Genomic DNA, 13,359 nt, shown 5'->3' with positions numbered 1-13,359 from the left:
TGTGCCTGGACTGTATAAGTTGAGATGTATGTAACTGTATGTATGCATATTTTAATGGGATACATCAATGTACCCATTGGGAGTACGGATAGAAATTTAATTATCACTACTATCTGGTGGCATTATTGCTGTACATGTTATATGATATTCCTAAATGTGCTGTCCCTCTTAATATAACACAAATAAATGGACATAAAACAAATACATTCCTAAATTTATGAAATTAGGTTTTTATTGGGTTGATTTTTACAGTCTTACCTTTTTGTCACATCCAGGTGTTTCCACATATTGGTTAAACTGTTTAACGCAATTAAGGTCACTTTAAGCTGATTTTTGTGACTAGAGTTTTGCGAAATAGTTACTTGCCTTAGAGTTCTTCAATATCTAGTGACAGTTGGACTGTAACCTGGTAACTTATTCTAATGCTATATTATTCTGAATATATATCATTGCTTCATTCTAAAACAGACTGAAATCAAACTATTTTGTAGTTTTGGTTATGTTCTTGTATTTCATGGCTTTTGGTGTGTATGGCAAGCGGCAACTGAATTGTAGATATCTCTAATTCCAGTATCAGATAATTACAATGTTATTACTAGTAGTCATAATTCAAGTTCAGCATATCTTTAACTATCCTCAATTGAAGATATCTACATTGTCCCTTTTAGATATATTGATTTAAGTTTCAGAAAGTCAGAATGAAGTAGTAGCTATCTCAGTTTTGACTAGTAAAAATGACGTCACAGATAATCACAATTCAAACGAGTCACACAATGAAATCACAACATCTGTAATGGTAAATCCAGACAGTCAGTGTTTATTATTATTGAATTATGAGTCATTAAATGTTAAAAAGCCTTGCCATAGGTGTAAGCTAACACTGATCTTGCGTCTTTTCACTCAAACCTGGCAACCCAGAAGTGGCGTCTGCTCACCGCGAACGAGCACGAGAAGAGCTTAGTACGAAAAACGGATCCATGAAACAAACAACCTGTTGATTCACAAAACGCCAGCGTTGTTTTTGTTGAACGGGGGAAATGAGAGCCGTTCTTGCGTGGAAGGAAACCATTCGTGACCAATGGTAAGACTGTGACTATTTGTGGATGTTATCTAGCAGCCGCAGGCCCAGGTGCTAGGATGCGACGCTATGTGGTTAGCAACGGCGGTTGCTATGTAAACTAGGGTTAGCAAGCTAACTTAGCAATTACGTTGTAGTTGACAAATGACAGTGAATTTGAAGTCAATTTGACTTTCTTGTGTATATCTCCACAATATCGCACGTTAATAGATAGAGTTTTAGCTCCCTGTTAACACAGTAAGAGATATGAGCTAACAATGTTAAGCTAGTTGCTGTACTTCATAGCATGTTGTGTTTTGAAATGAGTTCAATCTGGGTTTTAAAAACAGTGATGCATGAAAAGGGCTTCAAATAAACAATGTTTTTTAGTCCATTAAATGTCAAATCATACCACCCGCCCTGTGCTGTGTATCAGTACTTATCACCATGAGATAAACATGCCAATTAAATAAATCTTGTGATAGTAATTGTCAAAATTGTTGCACTGCTGGGTGTTATTTCAACATTATTCTAACCTATAACCTTTTAATATATATATAAAATGTTTTTTCAATAATCCCCCAGCTGTGTCCCAGTTTTAGGGCACAGATGGTGTCAAGTATTAAAGGTACAGTGTGTGAAATTTAACAACAGTTATTTTCCGGTTCTAGCGGCTCGAGTCTACTCTTTTTTTTCTTTTCCATCAGGAATAGAACCTGGTAAATGTTTTAGCACCTGCTCTGGCGAGGTTCCATGTGAGCTGTGTTGATACTAAAATGTGACGTCGACAGACTGCTGACCACTGAGTCATGAGCGTGATGTCCGACACAGGAATCAAGCCGAACTCTAGATCAGTTAAAAAGACTTAAAAATCCTGAAAACATGCGTTAATCTCCAACATTTAGCAAGGAAATGTCTGAAATCTCAATATTTAACAGAGGAGTCTGGTGTATTTAGCGACAACGCTGCCGAAAGCTGGCGACCACGCGATGAATCACAACCTGTTCAGCCGTATTTCAGCTCAGTGACTGTGTCCGACGGAGTCATGTAGAAAGTACTGAACTGATCTTTTCTCATAACTGATTCTAATGATTCAGAGCACAGAAAACAACTGCTTTACTCGTCACTAGTTTGTGTGTTTGTGTCATGTATAACACAACATCACTGAAGTTTCATGCAGCTGTGTGACGACGACTCCGTCCATGTTGAGTGGGAACTATAGTAAGGGAAACGATGTACCTGATACCCAAACTGTATAGAGTCAAGCCAATTAGTGCTAGAACTGTATAATGGGAAAGTGTTATTATTACATGAATATCCCTCACCTCATCATTTCCTCCCGAGTGTTTTGAAGAAACCATGCAGCCTTCATTTAACTGAATAACCTAATCAAAACTCAAATTAAGTTTAGTCTGTCCACTGTGGGCCATTGTAAAAACACACGGGTCCAAAATGGTGCACCACTGTAGAGCTGACCCAGCCCCTGATATCAATGAAAAAACAACAGTTTATACAACTAGGTGATTGTAAACTTATTTAATCGATAAATATCGTATATTTTACAAGCTGGACCTTTTTAAGTGCGAGTTTTAATTCAGTCGTACTCACATGGACAGTGATTTAAAATGGAGCACACAGGTGGACCGTTTGTGCAGGATATTGGCTCGGAGGCTGCGTTTCCTCCACAGACTCGTACTGGTGCGAGCAGCGCTTCCATCATGTTGACATTTTACTCCGCTGCACTGCAAAGCAATATTACATAAGGCTGTGTCTGCCAAACTATTTATGTGGGGACCCACTTTTTTTTACGATGACAAACTATCGTGGCCCAATTTACAAAACAAATTGCAACATGAGCAAATGTGGGCAAAATGTAGAATGCTGACTATTTATACTGTCATATTGGTAACCAGACATTAAAATGACGCTCACACAGTTGATCTAAAATCTAAAACTGAAGGTGATGTGATCAGACTGGCACATAGGCAGACATTTAGGTGTAAAATAAATCAGTTTTCATATGTATTGTAATAAGCCCTGCGTCTTTAGTCTGGCACTTTATTCTCACACAGCCAGTTTAACATTTTAATGTCTGGTTTTACAGAGGAATTAATCACAAGTTGAACACCAGGTGTTCAACAGGAATGATACTGTAATCGTCTCTACCTTTTTAAAATGTTTTAGGGCAGGTGCAAAAAAAATGGATTAATTTAATACAGTTTGTTCTGTATACTTTACTCTGTGTATGGTATGTCCTTGACCTTTGTGTGTATTGTTCTGCAGCTGCTGTAGCATTTTTGTTTCCAAAAAAAAAAGAAGAAGAAAAGTCCCTGTGGGGCAGCAATAAAGTGCATTTGATTTGAAATATTCTGCTTTGGGGTCTGTAACAGCCAGTAGGAGATGAAACATTGCACAGACAGAGGAAAGAATAGACTCAGACAGTAAATTTCAGAGGATTCGCTGACTTTGCTCGAACTATTTACACCACTGTATTTTAACGTTGGTGATAATGGTGTTACTTTGAGAGGTCAGTGTTTTCTCATATGTCTCTAACGTTGGGAAAGTGCTTCAGGCTGGTTTTAAAAGCATGCGTGGGAAAAAAAAAAGTAAAAGAAAAACCCAAAACATTAAAACAAAAGTAACTGAAAACATTAACAAGTCCATCCATAGACAGATAAACGGAGCGTGATCCAACGCACACCTCAAAAATCCACTGAAGTGTTTTTTGGAGATGCACAGCATCACAGTAGTTGAGCAGCGCCTTTTAAGAATCTGTGGATAATAAATCACAAACATGCTGTGTGTGCAAGACAGCCGAAAAATATCTGAGTTTGAAGAACGGATGAAAAGGCCCAGGTTTTAGAAGCTTCATCTTGTTTGCTAGAGCTGTGGCATATAGAAAATTAGTTTTACTTAAAAAAGAAGAAGTAGCTTGCCCATGCATGCCCTAATATCACTATAGTGAGTTGTTTCTCTATGGGTTTTATTTATTTACATTTTACAAATACGTTGTTATTGTGAACAATATATAATTCAAAATCAAAAGAAACATTTTTTGGGGGGAAATCTGTGAAAATGTCCTTACAGATCATTATTGTGACATAATGACGGAATATTGTGATAGAATTTTAAGATATTTTAACATATTATTATTATTGTTATTACATTTGACCTGTTTCCTTCACACATGCACAAATGGAGAATAATTCGATGAGGGGGAAATTGCTACTGGTCAACTAAACAACTGACATGTCAGCATAAATCCACTATTCTCCCTCTGTCTCTCTTGCAGTGTTTATGACCTTGCCTTCAAGCCAGATGGCAGCCAGCTCATCATCGCCGCAGGGCTTCGTGTCCTTGTAAGACTTTCCTGTTGTCAATGAAGTCTCCATGTATGCAAAGAATACAATACTTTACCTTATTCTAACATCTCGATTTATCGTATTATGCTTCCAGGTTTACGACGCGGCAGATGGGGCAATCATACAGCCTTTAAAGGGACACAAAGACATAGTGTACTGCGTGGCCTACGCCAAAGATGGTACACGAGTGGCTCGTCATGTGAATACACACCCGTTTCCTGTCGTTCCGGTGTCATTGTAACCTTTCTGACCTCTGTTTTATTTCCATGCAGGAAAGAGGTTTGCCTCCGGGTCAGCGGACAAAAGCATCATCATCTGGACGTCTAAACTGGAGGGTATTTTAAAATACACGTATGTACCTCTCTTTTATTAATCTATATTAATGTGTCTACTGTGGTTTGTTTTTCTTACAACGTTCTGTATTTTTTATCCTCTGTAGACACAATGACTCCATTCAGTGTGTTGCCTACAACCCTGTCACTCACCAACTGGCCTCTTGCTCCTCTGGTGACTTTGGTGAGTGATGTCTGAGTGTAATTCTCTTCTGTTCTATTATTAACAGTGCTGTAAACTAGAAATGCACTGAAAATGGACAAAAAAGGATTTGTTTTATCTCGGTTCCAAAGAGATGCGAGTACATGGTACTCCCACCTATTAATGCTGGAAAGTCTCTTTGTGCGACTGTACTCCTAAATATTTTCATAATTTCTTAATTGATTTATTCTTTGAAGTATGAATATTAATCTATACAATTGCAATGCCTTGACTTTAGTGAAGCAAGTTCACACAGTCCCAGCCATAACAACACAATTAGATTAAAAAAACAATGCTACAGATTTGGCATAATCATTTCTTACGGTGTTTCGGTTTTGGATTTCGATGCATCCTTACTGTAAACCATTGCTTGTCCAACGTGTGGGCGCTAAAGGCACCGCAGGTAGATGGTGAGAGGTCACTGAAAATAAATAAATAAATAAATAAAGAAGTGAAAATTAAGCTTCAAATAACTGCAAAAAATGAATAGTTTGCTAATTGTCATATTTAAGTGGACTGATAAAGAAAACCCCATAAAAAGCACTCACCATTAGTTAATCAGGATAATCACGAATGGTGAAAGTCTTTTAATATTTTACTTGAAAAAGAGGGAGCCTGCCTCTGTTCCAGTGCTTTTAATGATTTGTGTTTTTACTACAGTAAGTTACAGTAAGTAAGTTTACAGTAAGTGATAAAAGTGTTTAAAATTGGTGTTATTTTAGTAACATTATATATCGTGGTATCATTTTCTTCAGTATCAATGTAACTAAGGTTCATTGTATTGTATCGATTACGTTTAGGCTCATTTAGACACCAAATTTCACCCCCCAGCCTTTGTCTTTAGTGACATGTTTTTGTAATTCAGGAAAATGTGTGAGAGTCTAAGAAAATGTTATTAAACCCTTTTTTTTTTTTTTTTTGACATTTATCACAATATCTGATTTAACAAGAAAACAACAGGCAAAGACTGATCTTTTACATTTTCAGGTTTGTGGTCACCGGAGCAAAAATCTGTGAACAAACATAAAGTCAGCAGCAAAATAACCTGTTGTGGGTAAGTGAAAGTCTTTAACTGTGACCACCTGTGACAGTGTGAATCTTTAATGTGACACAATTAACGACGAAGTTTGATTACAGGTGGACGAATGATGGCCAGTATCTGGCCCTCGGCATGATGAATGGAGTAGTGAGCATACGGAACAAGAACGGAGAGGAGAAGGTTAAGATCGAGCGACCAGGAGGCTCCTCCTCTCCTATCTGGTCCATCGCATGGAACCCTTCAAAGTTAGTAGTGGGGAAAAATGGGATTGCATTTTGTGTGATTGGTTTGTTTGTGGCCAGCAGGTGGCAGTGGTCAACCAGAGAGTGACGGCATTGACTCTCCTCTCTGATGCCCTCTCCATCCAGTGACAGGAGCAAAGCTGAAGCCGCTACTTGACAGGTTCATTTAAGAGAGAAGGGAGAAAGATGAAACGCTGCAAGTGCAGGGGGAAGAGATGACAGTGATGAGACAAAAGGAACTAGATGTACCAGATATGTTATTGTTGGTTCACTACAGGAAATATGAGGGGTCATCGGAGGGAGGTCAGTGGGGTGAACTGAGCTGCTCGATGTTCAGTGTCTTGCACACGGATGCTCTGACAGGTTGGATTTGAGGCGAGGCTCAAATGCAGAGGAGGAAAGAGTACTACAATATTCTACTTATGTAAAAGTACTATTACTTTGATGAATATATTCATGTTTTTTTCTGTGGGCACTGTTATATTATTGATAATAGGTAGAACTTCCAGAGCAGCAGAGGAAGTAGATACGATACGTTACGGTACGATACGATACGATACGTTACGATACGATACGATGCGATGCGATACGGTACAATACGATACGTTACGGTGCGATACAATACGATACAACACGATACGATAAGATACGATACAATACGATAGTACTTGATTGTCAGAACATGCCTGAAATTTATCTTGCATCACAGCAGCTTTGTTTGCAAAAACATACGGGACAGAAAGAAGTACAAACATAAAACATTACAATCGCCCAAGAACCACGGACATAAATACACTCATTATAAGATGAGAAGAAGATGGTGTTCAAAGCTCGTTAAAGTTCCATATTTAGTTTCAAGATTGACTCGTGTACAAAGGCGTTTTTCAGTCTAACCTTATTAAACAATTAAAGCTAGTTAGATTACAGCTAATTCTTTCCTGTGGTTATCTTCGGTGGTGGCAGTGACATGGCTGCAGGATCGCACTGGTCTTGCAAAGAATGAGTGTCCTGCAGTTTGTATTTCACCTAAAACTCAACATGGTGATGTGGGACACTAAGACTCTTGACTTGGCTCTTCACCGACTGTATCGTCAGAGTCAAAGTGGCTAAATATGCCAGTGGACATTAGCTGAGAACACGTCTTCAGGTCGTCCTCCCGTTCCACAATACACAGTAAATCTATACCACACAACCAGATGATACCCCTTTTTTGTGTCTGATACCGATATCACAAACTTGATTATCTACCGTTACCGATATAAGTCATATGAAGCTGTTAACAACACATTTGTGCTGAGTCATTCCAAAGACAAAATTCTACAACTGTGTCACAAATATTGTTCTCCCAAAAAGAGGAATTAAACAGCCCAAATATGACTCAGCTAAAATGCTTTTGCTGAATTTTATTTCCATTTTCTTTGCAGTCTGTGCAGCGTAGTGAGGTATAGTTTTTCGATTGTATTGGATTTTACATTTTTATTTGTGCGATTTTGACCAAATACCAATTCCCATCCCTAACGGTGTTTATGGAACACCAAATTAGTGAATTGAATTCTTTAAATCTATTATTTCTTGGGCGATACAAACGCTGTTACACCTTATTGTTCTAATGTGATTTATGAACACAGTGAAGCAGGCTGTCAGGGTTATATAACACTAAAAGAGTCAATTAAACACTAAGTAAGTCATTTCATGTTAACAGTAAATGAGTTAAAATTAACACAAATCCCAGTTGTATCTTGTCCTAAACAAAATGAGTGTTAATTTGACACGTTTAGTGTTACATTAACACTGTCAAAGAGGTATGATCCCGCCATCCTGTTTGAGGTGATACAGGTGATGTTGCTCTCATGGTTATAGCATCCAGTTTCCTTGGAAACAGATTATGCAGCAGCAGCAGCAGCAGGAAGCGTCATACGTAGCGCCCATAATTCACACAAGGTATAGAAGGGATAGAAATGAGATGATACAACTAAAAAAGTACAAAAGTAAAGTAACTCTGTGTTACTGTTTGACCTTGTGTTGGAATATAAATCTCCATCTAGTTTTTTATTAAAGGGACACCTCTACCAAGTAAAGTGTCATAACAAACTAAAACAAGGTGACACAAGACATTTAAAATATACATGGAGGTATAATGTGTCATTTTAGTGCAGACCGTCTCATAAAACATGTTCAAACAATATAACTGTTCAAGGTGGCAGAAATTGTGGACTGCGTTGACCTTCGTTCTATTTTTAACCAACAAACGTGAACGTCGGTCATTTTGAAAATCTATAAACCAAAGGGTTTTCTTGCATTTTCCCTTTAAATTTGACTACACACGGAAGTAAATGATGTAAATGTAAAATTACAGGTTTTAAAAACGTCTCTACGAAGTACAAGTACACAGAAAACGACTTAATTAAAGTAACATGATCAAAGGTTATTAGCTGCTTTCCGGCTTTTCTTAAATGGATGAGCGAATTCATTTAGCTTATAACTGAGTAATGTGTGTAAATGTAACCTTTAAAGATACAAATAGATTTATTGATTATTATTCAATTTAATAAATTAATCATCAACCAATTTCATAGTTGAGGAATCATTTTGAGTGGGTTTTTTATTCCTTAATAACGTCTCTGAGTCTCTGATTTGAGCTTCTTTGATGTGTATACTGTATTTTTTGCTTTCTTTGCTTTTAAGCTTTAATACACTGCATTTTCTATTTGTATGGACCAGTCAACTAAACATTTAATCAAGAAAACAACTTGCAGATTAGTCAATAATGAAGACAATCATTATTTACAGTAGTGGTAGTAGTATTGTACAGTATTTTTAGTTGCTTGCCCTTGTATGATGTGTGTTTTTGCTTCTGGTGTATGTCTTTTGTATTTTTTACATTTTTGTATTGTTTTTATAGTAAATACCTAACCAGAGACAGAGGTTGCAAATGAGCCTTGGCTAGGAGCCCTGTATGCATGACATCTGTTTTGTGTTTCATACAGAATAACGTTAAATGCATTTGCCCCTGCCCATTAATATCTAAATAAAGTAGTAAGTAAGTAAATAGTTAAAAACAAAGTGCATTTTTACTTTTTCATTGGTAGATAGAGGAAATGGATTAGTCTTAATTAACAGGCTATTTAGCTCTCATTAACACTGTGGCCCAATTCTAAATGACTCCCTATCGAGTGTCCCTCCAAATCAAGTCACCCTCGCAGCTGTGAAGGACACTCCTGACTAAGGAGGACGGAAGAGGAGTCAATTCATAGTCATATTTTAGTAGATGGAGGAAAACCGGCTAAAAGAAATATGGGCCAAAGAAAATCAGCCATAGAAAAGCCCACATCAGTTGGCTTGTACTCTTCAGAACAGTAGAACTAGTTACTACCATGCAGAATTTGTGCCTTTTAAAATGAATTTTCTTGTGTTTATCCACGCAGGGATGAACATAACGACATTCTGGCTGTGGCAGACTGGGGTCAGAAGCTCTCCTTTTACCAGCTCAGTGGAAAGCAGGTGAGCGCCGCAAAGTCCGTGTAAAAGAGAATTCTTGAATCACTCTCCTTCTGCCTGGATACGAACAGCAGGGTAACTTGGCAGGAAACATAAATACAAAGTCTCATTAGCGCAGCGTATTCCAATAAAAATGCTCCCTTGCTTCAGACTCTAAGATGACGACAGGCCATTACCACACGCGGGGTAAAACCAAAAGACTAATAGAGTTTTAAATTATATCAGTCCATCATTACGTGCTATCACTCCCATAAGGAGCGAGGATCCATCTATCTGTCCACCATATTGGGACCTCTTCACAGAGTTTTTTAAGACTTATGTGTCCTGTTGTAATGAGACTGTCAGAGTCTATTGAAACCATGACCGTACACTGGAAGTGATCCTGCTATGCTTTAATAGCCCCCTCGCTGTCCGCCATCCTCCTAAATTCCCCGTGGGCAGTAAAATAATTATAGACAAATATGCACTGTTCTCCGCTCTGCCATTTTGCCTTTGGATCATTTATTGCCATCAGCCCATTTATCTATGTAAGTGGGCATTTTGTTTTGATTACAACACCAGGAAGTGTTTTGCAAAAAAAAAAAGAAAAAAAGAAAAGAAAAAAGAAATACAACGACCAATTGTGAGGCAGGGCTTTTTTTTCCCAGAGTGAGAAGAAACAGATGCACTGAGCAGGGGAACTCATATGATGTTGTGCACATGCACTTTGAACAATAATACAATGGAGGCTATTTTAACCAGAGGAAGACTTTCTTTTTTTTGTCTATCTTTTCATCAAACACTGAGAGGGGCTGCTATGGGCCTTTTGATGTGTGTTGGCCCAAGTCCCTGTGCAACAAATACGAGAAATACTTTCCTTTATTTCTGAATTTCATGTCCACTTCTCTCTTTGTCTCGCTCAGATTGGGAAAGACAGGACGCTCACCTATGACCCGTGTTGCGTCAGCTACTTTTCAAAGGGCGAATACATAGTGATGGGCGGTTCCGACAAACAGTCCTCGCTCTACACAAAAGACGGCGTGAGACTTGGCACCATCGGAGAGCAGAATGCCTGGGTGTGGACGTGCCGGGTCAAACCTGACTCCAACTTTGTGGTGGGTCCACAGCCTGTGAAGCCATATGTCTGCAGAAGTTATCCAACCCTTCCATGGAGTGCGTGTCATTGGGTCTCACTCACCGATCTGTGTAGAATTGTTCATGCACAAACACACTGCCACGATTTTCATCTCTGTACCCATTCTAAACTATCACTACTGCCACGCCTGTGTTTAACTACAGCGTCACAGAGAGATGTTGAGAGAATACGATGTGAAAACAGGGAAAAACTGAAGACAGCAGCAGGGAGTAAAATAATTGTGTCAGGAGGTGGAAGCCACAAAAGCCACACATTTCCATCAGGTGTCCTCTGGAGGGCCAAAAAAAAGAAGAAGAAGGAGAAGTATGGGTTGTAATAACTGAGGTGGTGGAGGTTTGGACAATAAAAATTAGAACCTCAGTTGTTTTGGAAGTAAAACAGCAGACATGAACTGAGCTTCTGCACTTCTGAGTGACAGAGATGTTGCTGTCAAATCAGGACTAAGAAGCTTAGGAGGAAACTTTGTGGGTACTTTTTGGCGTTAGCAGTGACCTCAGACTATCCCCCCTCATCAGGTGAGCCTGCAGAACTTTGTGAAAGGACGACTCTCTGCTTCGCAGTCTCAACCGTTTGCTGCAGTCTGGCTTTACTAGCGTAGCATTTATGCTTCTGTCCAGCAAATATTTGTTGATATTTAAAAGTTTGATGTTAACGCACTACGGCTTTAACGTCAACGCTGATGCCAAAAGAAAATAAAAAATTACAGACCAGATAAAATAAGGAAGCAGCAGATCTAACAGCCCAGAATGTGGCTGCATCATAAAGTGGAATTTCTTTTGAAGGAATGAGGTTCAGTTTTATTTGGATGGTGCCAAATCACAACATAGGCAGAAAAACCTTTACAATCTCGTAGAAAGAAGAGAAACGCAACAATTCACACAATGAGCAAGCACTGGGCATCAGGGGAGACAAAAAAACAGACTCCTTTTTAACAGACTCAAAAATGTGCAGCCACCTGCCTCGACCGGTTGGGGTGAAAGGAGAAATGGGAGACAGAAGAGAGCTAAGAAAGCAGTGACTTCCACTAAAACATGTCTGCCAGAGAGCATTTATTTCGTTCTTGTTAAGATGATATTTGCTTTTAATTCTGTGATAATAGAGTGTAACTGTTATTTAATTTAAATGAAAACAGCATTGCTGCTTGCAAAAACTGAATGTATTGGGCTAAACTTACAATTTGTACGCCTTGATGATGCAGGAGTGGAGATATGAACATTCTCCTAAACTTCATCGTCAACTATGAAAAGCTATGATAAGGATGTATTAATTAATTCAATCATTGTTGGCTTTTAACGCCTTTTAAAAAAATATATAACTGGACCATACATTTAGGTAAAAGGGTGTACGTGTGTTCACATTTTCCAGCACATGGTCTGAGGAAGTTCTAGATTTGTTTACAGAGTCTGAAACGTTTTAAATCAGAGGACTTTGATGAATCCCAGATTTGTGAGCACAGATTTGTGTGTCAAACATATGCTGTGTTTGTGAATGAGGCCCTTTGTGACGTACACTGATTAAAGCTCAGACCTGACACTCTTATGATCTGATAACACAGCCCCTTCTTTAGCTCCACTCATACACACATCATTTTAATGTACAGTAACACCTTTTAAAGCACTTTCATTTCAATATATTTAACTCAACATGATGAGGCATGCAAGAGCAAATTGGTTGTTGGCAGATTCTCTCGCTTCTACCATGTTGATGCTTCAACAGCAGCTCTCGCAGTCTTTTCTTAGACGTGTTAATAAGATGTGCTGCTACATTGTTGTCTCTCTAGGTGTTGGGCTGCCAGGATGGGACCATCGCCTGCTATCAGCTCATCTTCAGCACAGTTCACGGACTCTACAAAGATCGCTACGCCTATAGAGACAGCATGACGGATGTCATTGTCCAGCATCTCATCACGGAACAAAAAGGTACAGATTTGTCTGAGCGACGGGGGCTTCTTTTAGTAGCACTCCGAATAACAGATTATTATGTGACAAGTTGACAGTTAAAAAGCCTTTCATATTTCAAGGAAATTGAATATTTTGGATGTTGACAGATCATGTTCAACCGCAAAAAATGACAGTAGTAAAAATCTAAATCAATAAAGATACATTTCTGATCATCAAATATCTAAAACATACTAGAAAAAACAGTAGAGTGTCATTGCTTAATATGCCTTAAATCAGAGGTCTCAAACCCGTGGCCCGAGCCCACATGTGGCCCCCCAATCAATTTCATACGGCCCGCTACTTAAGTTATAGTTAAGTTAAGTTACAGTTATAAGTTAAGTTAGTTATATCTGTATGTTTTTATATTAATAGTTTAATTGGCATTATACATCCATTTACATTGTGAACTGTTTATCGTTCCATATCAAAATAAACACTTTTATTTTGAAATTAAGTGAAATATCATCATATATATATTAACTTTTTTTCACTTGACCGGCCCCCTACTGACCAACCTGAGAACTCAGTGGCCCCCAGGTCATTTGAGTTTGA

General features: G+C 38.4%; 1 protein-coding gene across 1 annotated transcript in view; it reads left to right on the top strand.

Moving 5' to 3' along the window:
- The first annotated feature begins 920 nt into the window (after positions 1-920).
- Positions 921-13,359, top strand: part of ift122 (intraflagellar transport 122 homolog (Chlamydomonas)) — a 36,724-nt gene continuing 24,285 nt past the window's right edge. The window contains exons 1-10 of the mRNA XM_044037391.1: positions 921-1,081; positions 4,350-4,416; positions 4,514-4,598; positions 4,692-4,770; positions 4,859-4,935; positions 5,941-6,007; positions 6,091-6,237; positions 9,660-9,735; positions 10,635-10,826; positions 12,648-12,786. Coding sequence (XP_043893326.1) covers positions 1,038-1,081; positions 4,350-4,416; positions 4,514-4,598; positions 4,692-4,770; positions 4,859-4,935; positions 5,941-6,007; positions 6,091-6,237; positions 9,660-9,735; positions 10,635-10,826; positions 12,648-12,786 — 973 coding nt within the window. The 5' untranslated portion in view covers positions 921-1,037. The remainder of the gene's footprint in view (positions 1,082-4,349; positions 4,417-4,513; positions 4,599-4,691; positions 4,771-4,858; positions 4,936-5,940; positions 6,008-6,090; positions 6,238-9,659; positions 9,736-10,634; positions 10,827-12,647; positions 12,787-13,359) is intronic.

This window comes from Solea senegalensis, linkage group LG11 (genome assembly GCF_019176455.1).
Source record: "Solea senegalensis isolate Sse05_10M linkage group LG11, IFAPA_SoseM_1, whole genome shotgun sequence".
NCBI lineage: Eukaryota > Metazoa > Chordata > Actinopteri > Pleuronectiformes > Soleidae > Solea > Solea senegalensis.
The sequence above is the reverse complement of the archived record's forward strand: the minus strand, read 5'-3'. Positions and strand labels throughout refer to the sequence as shown.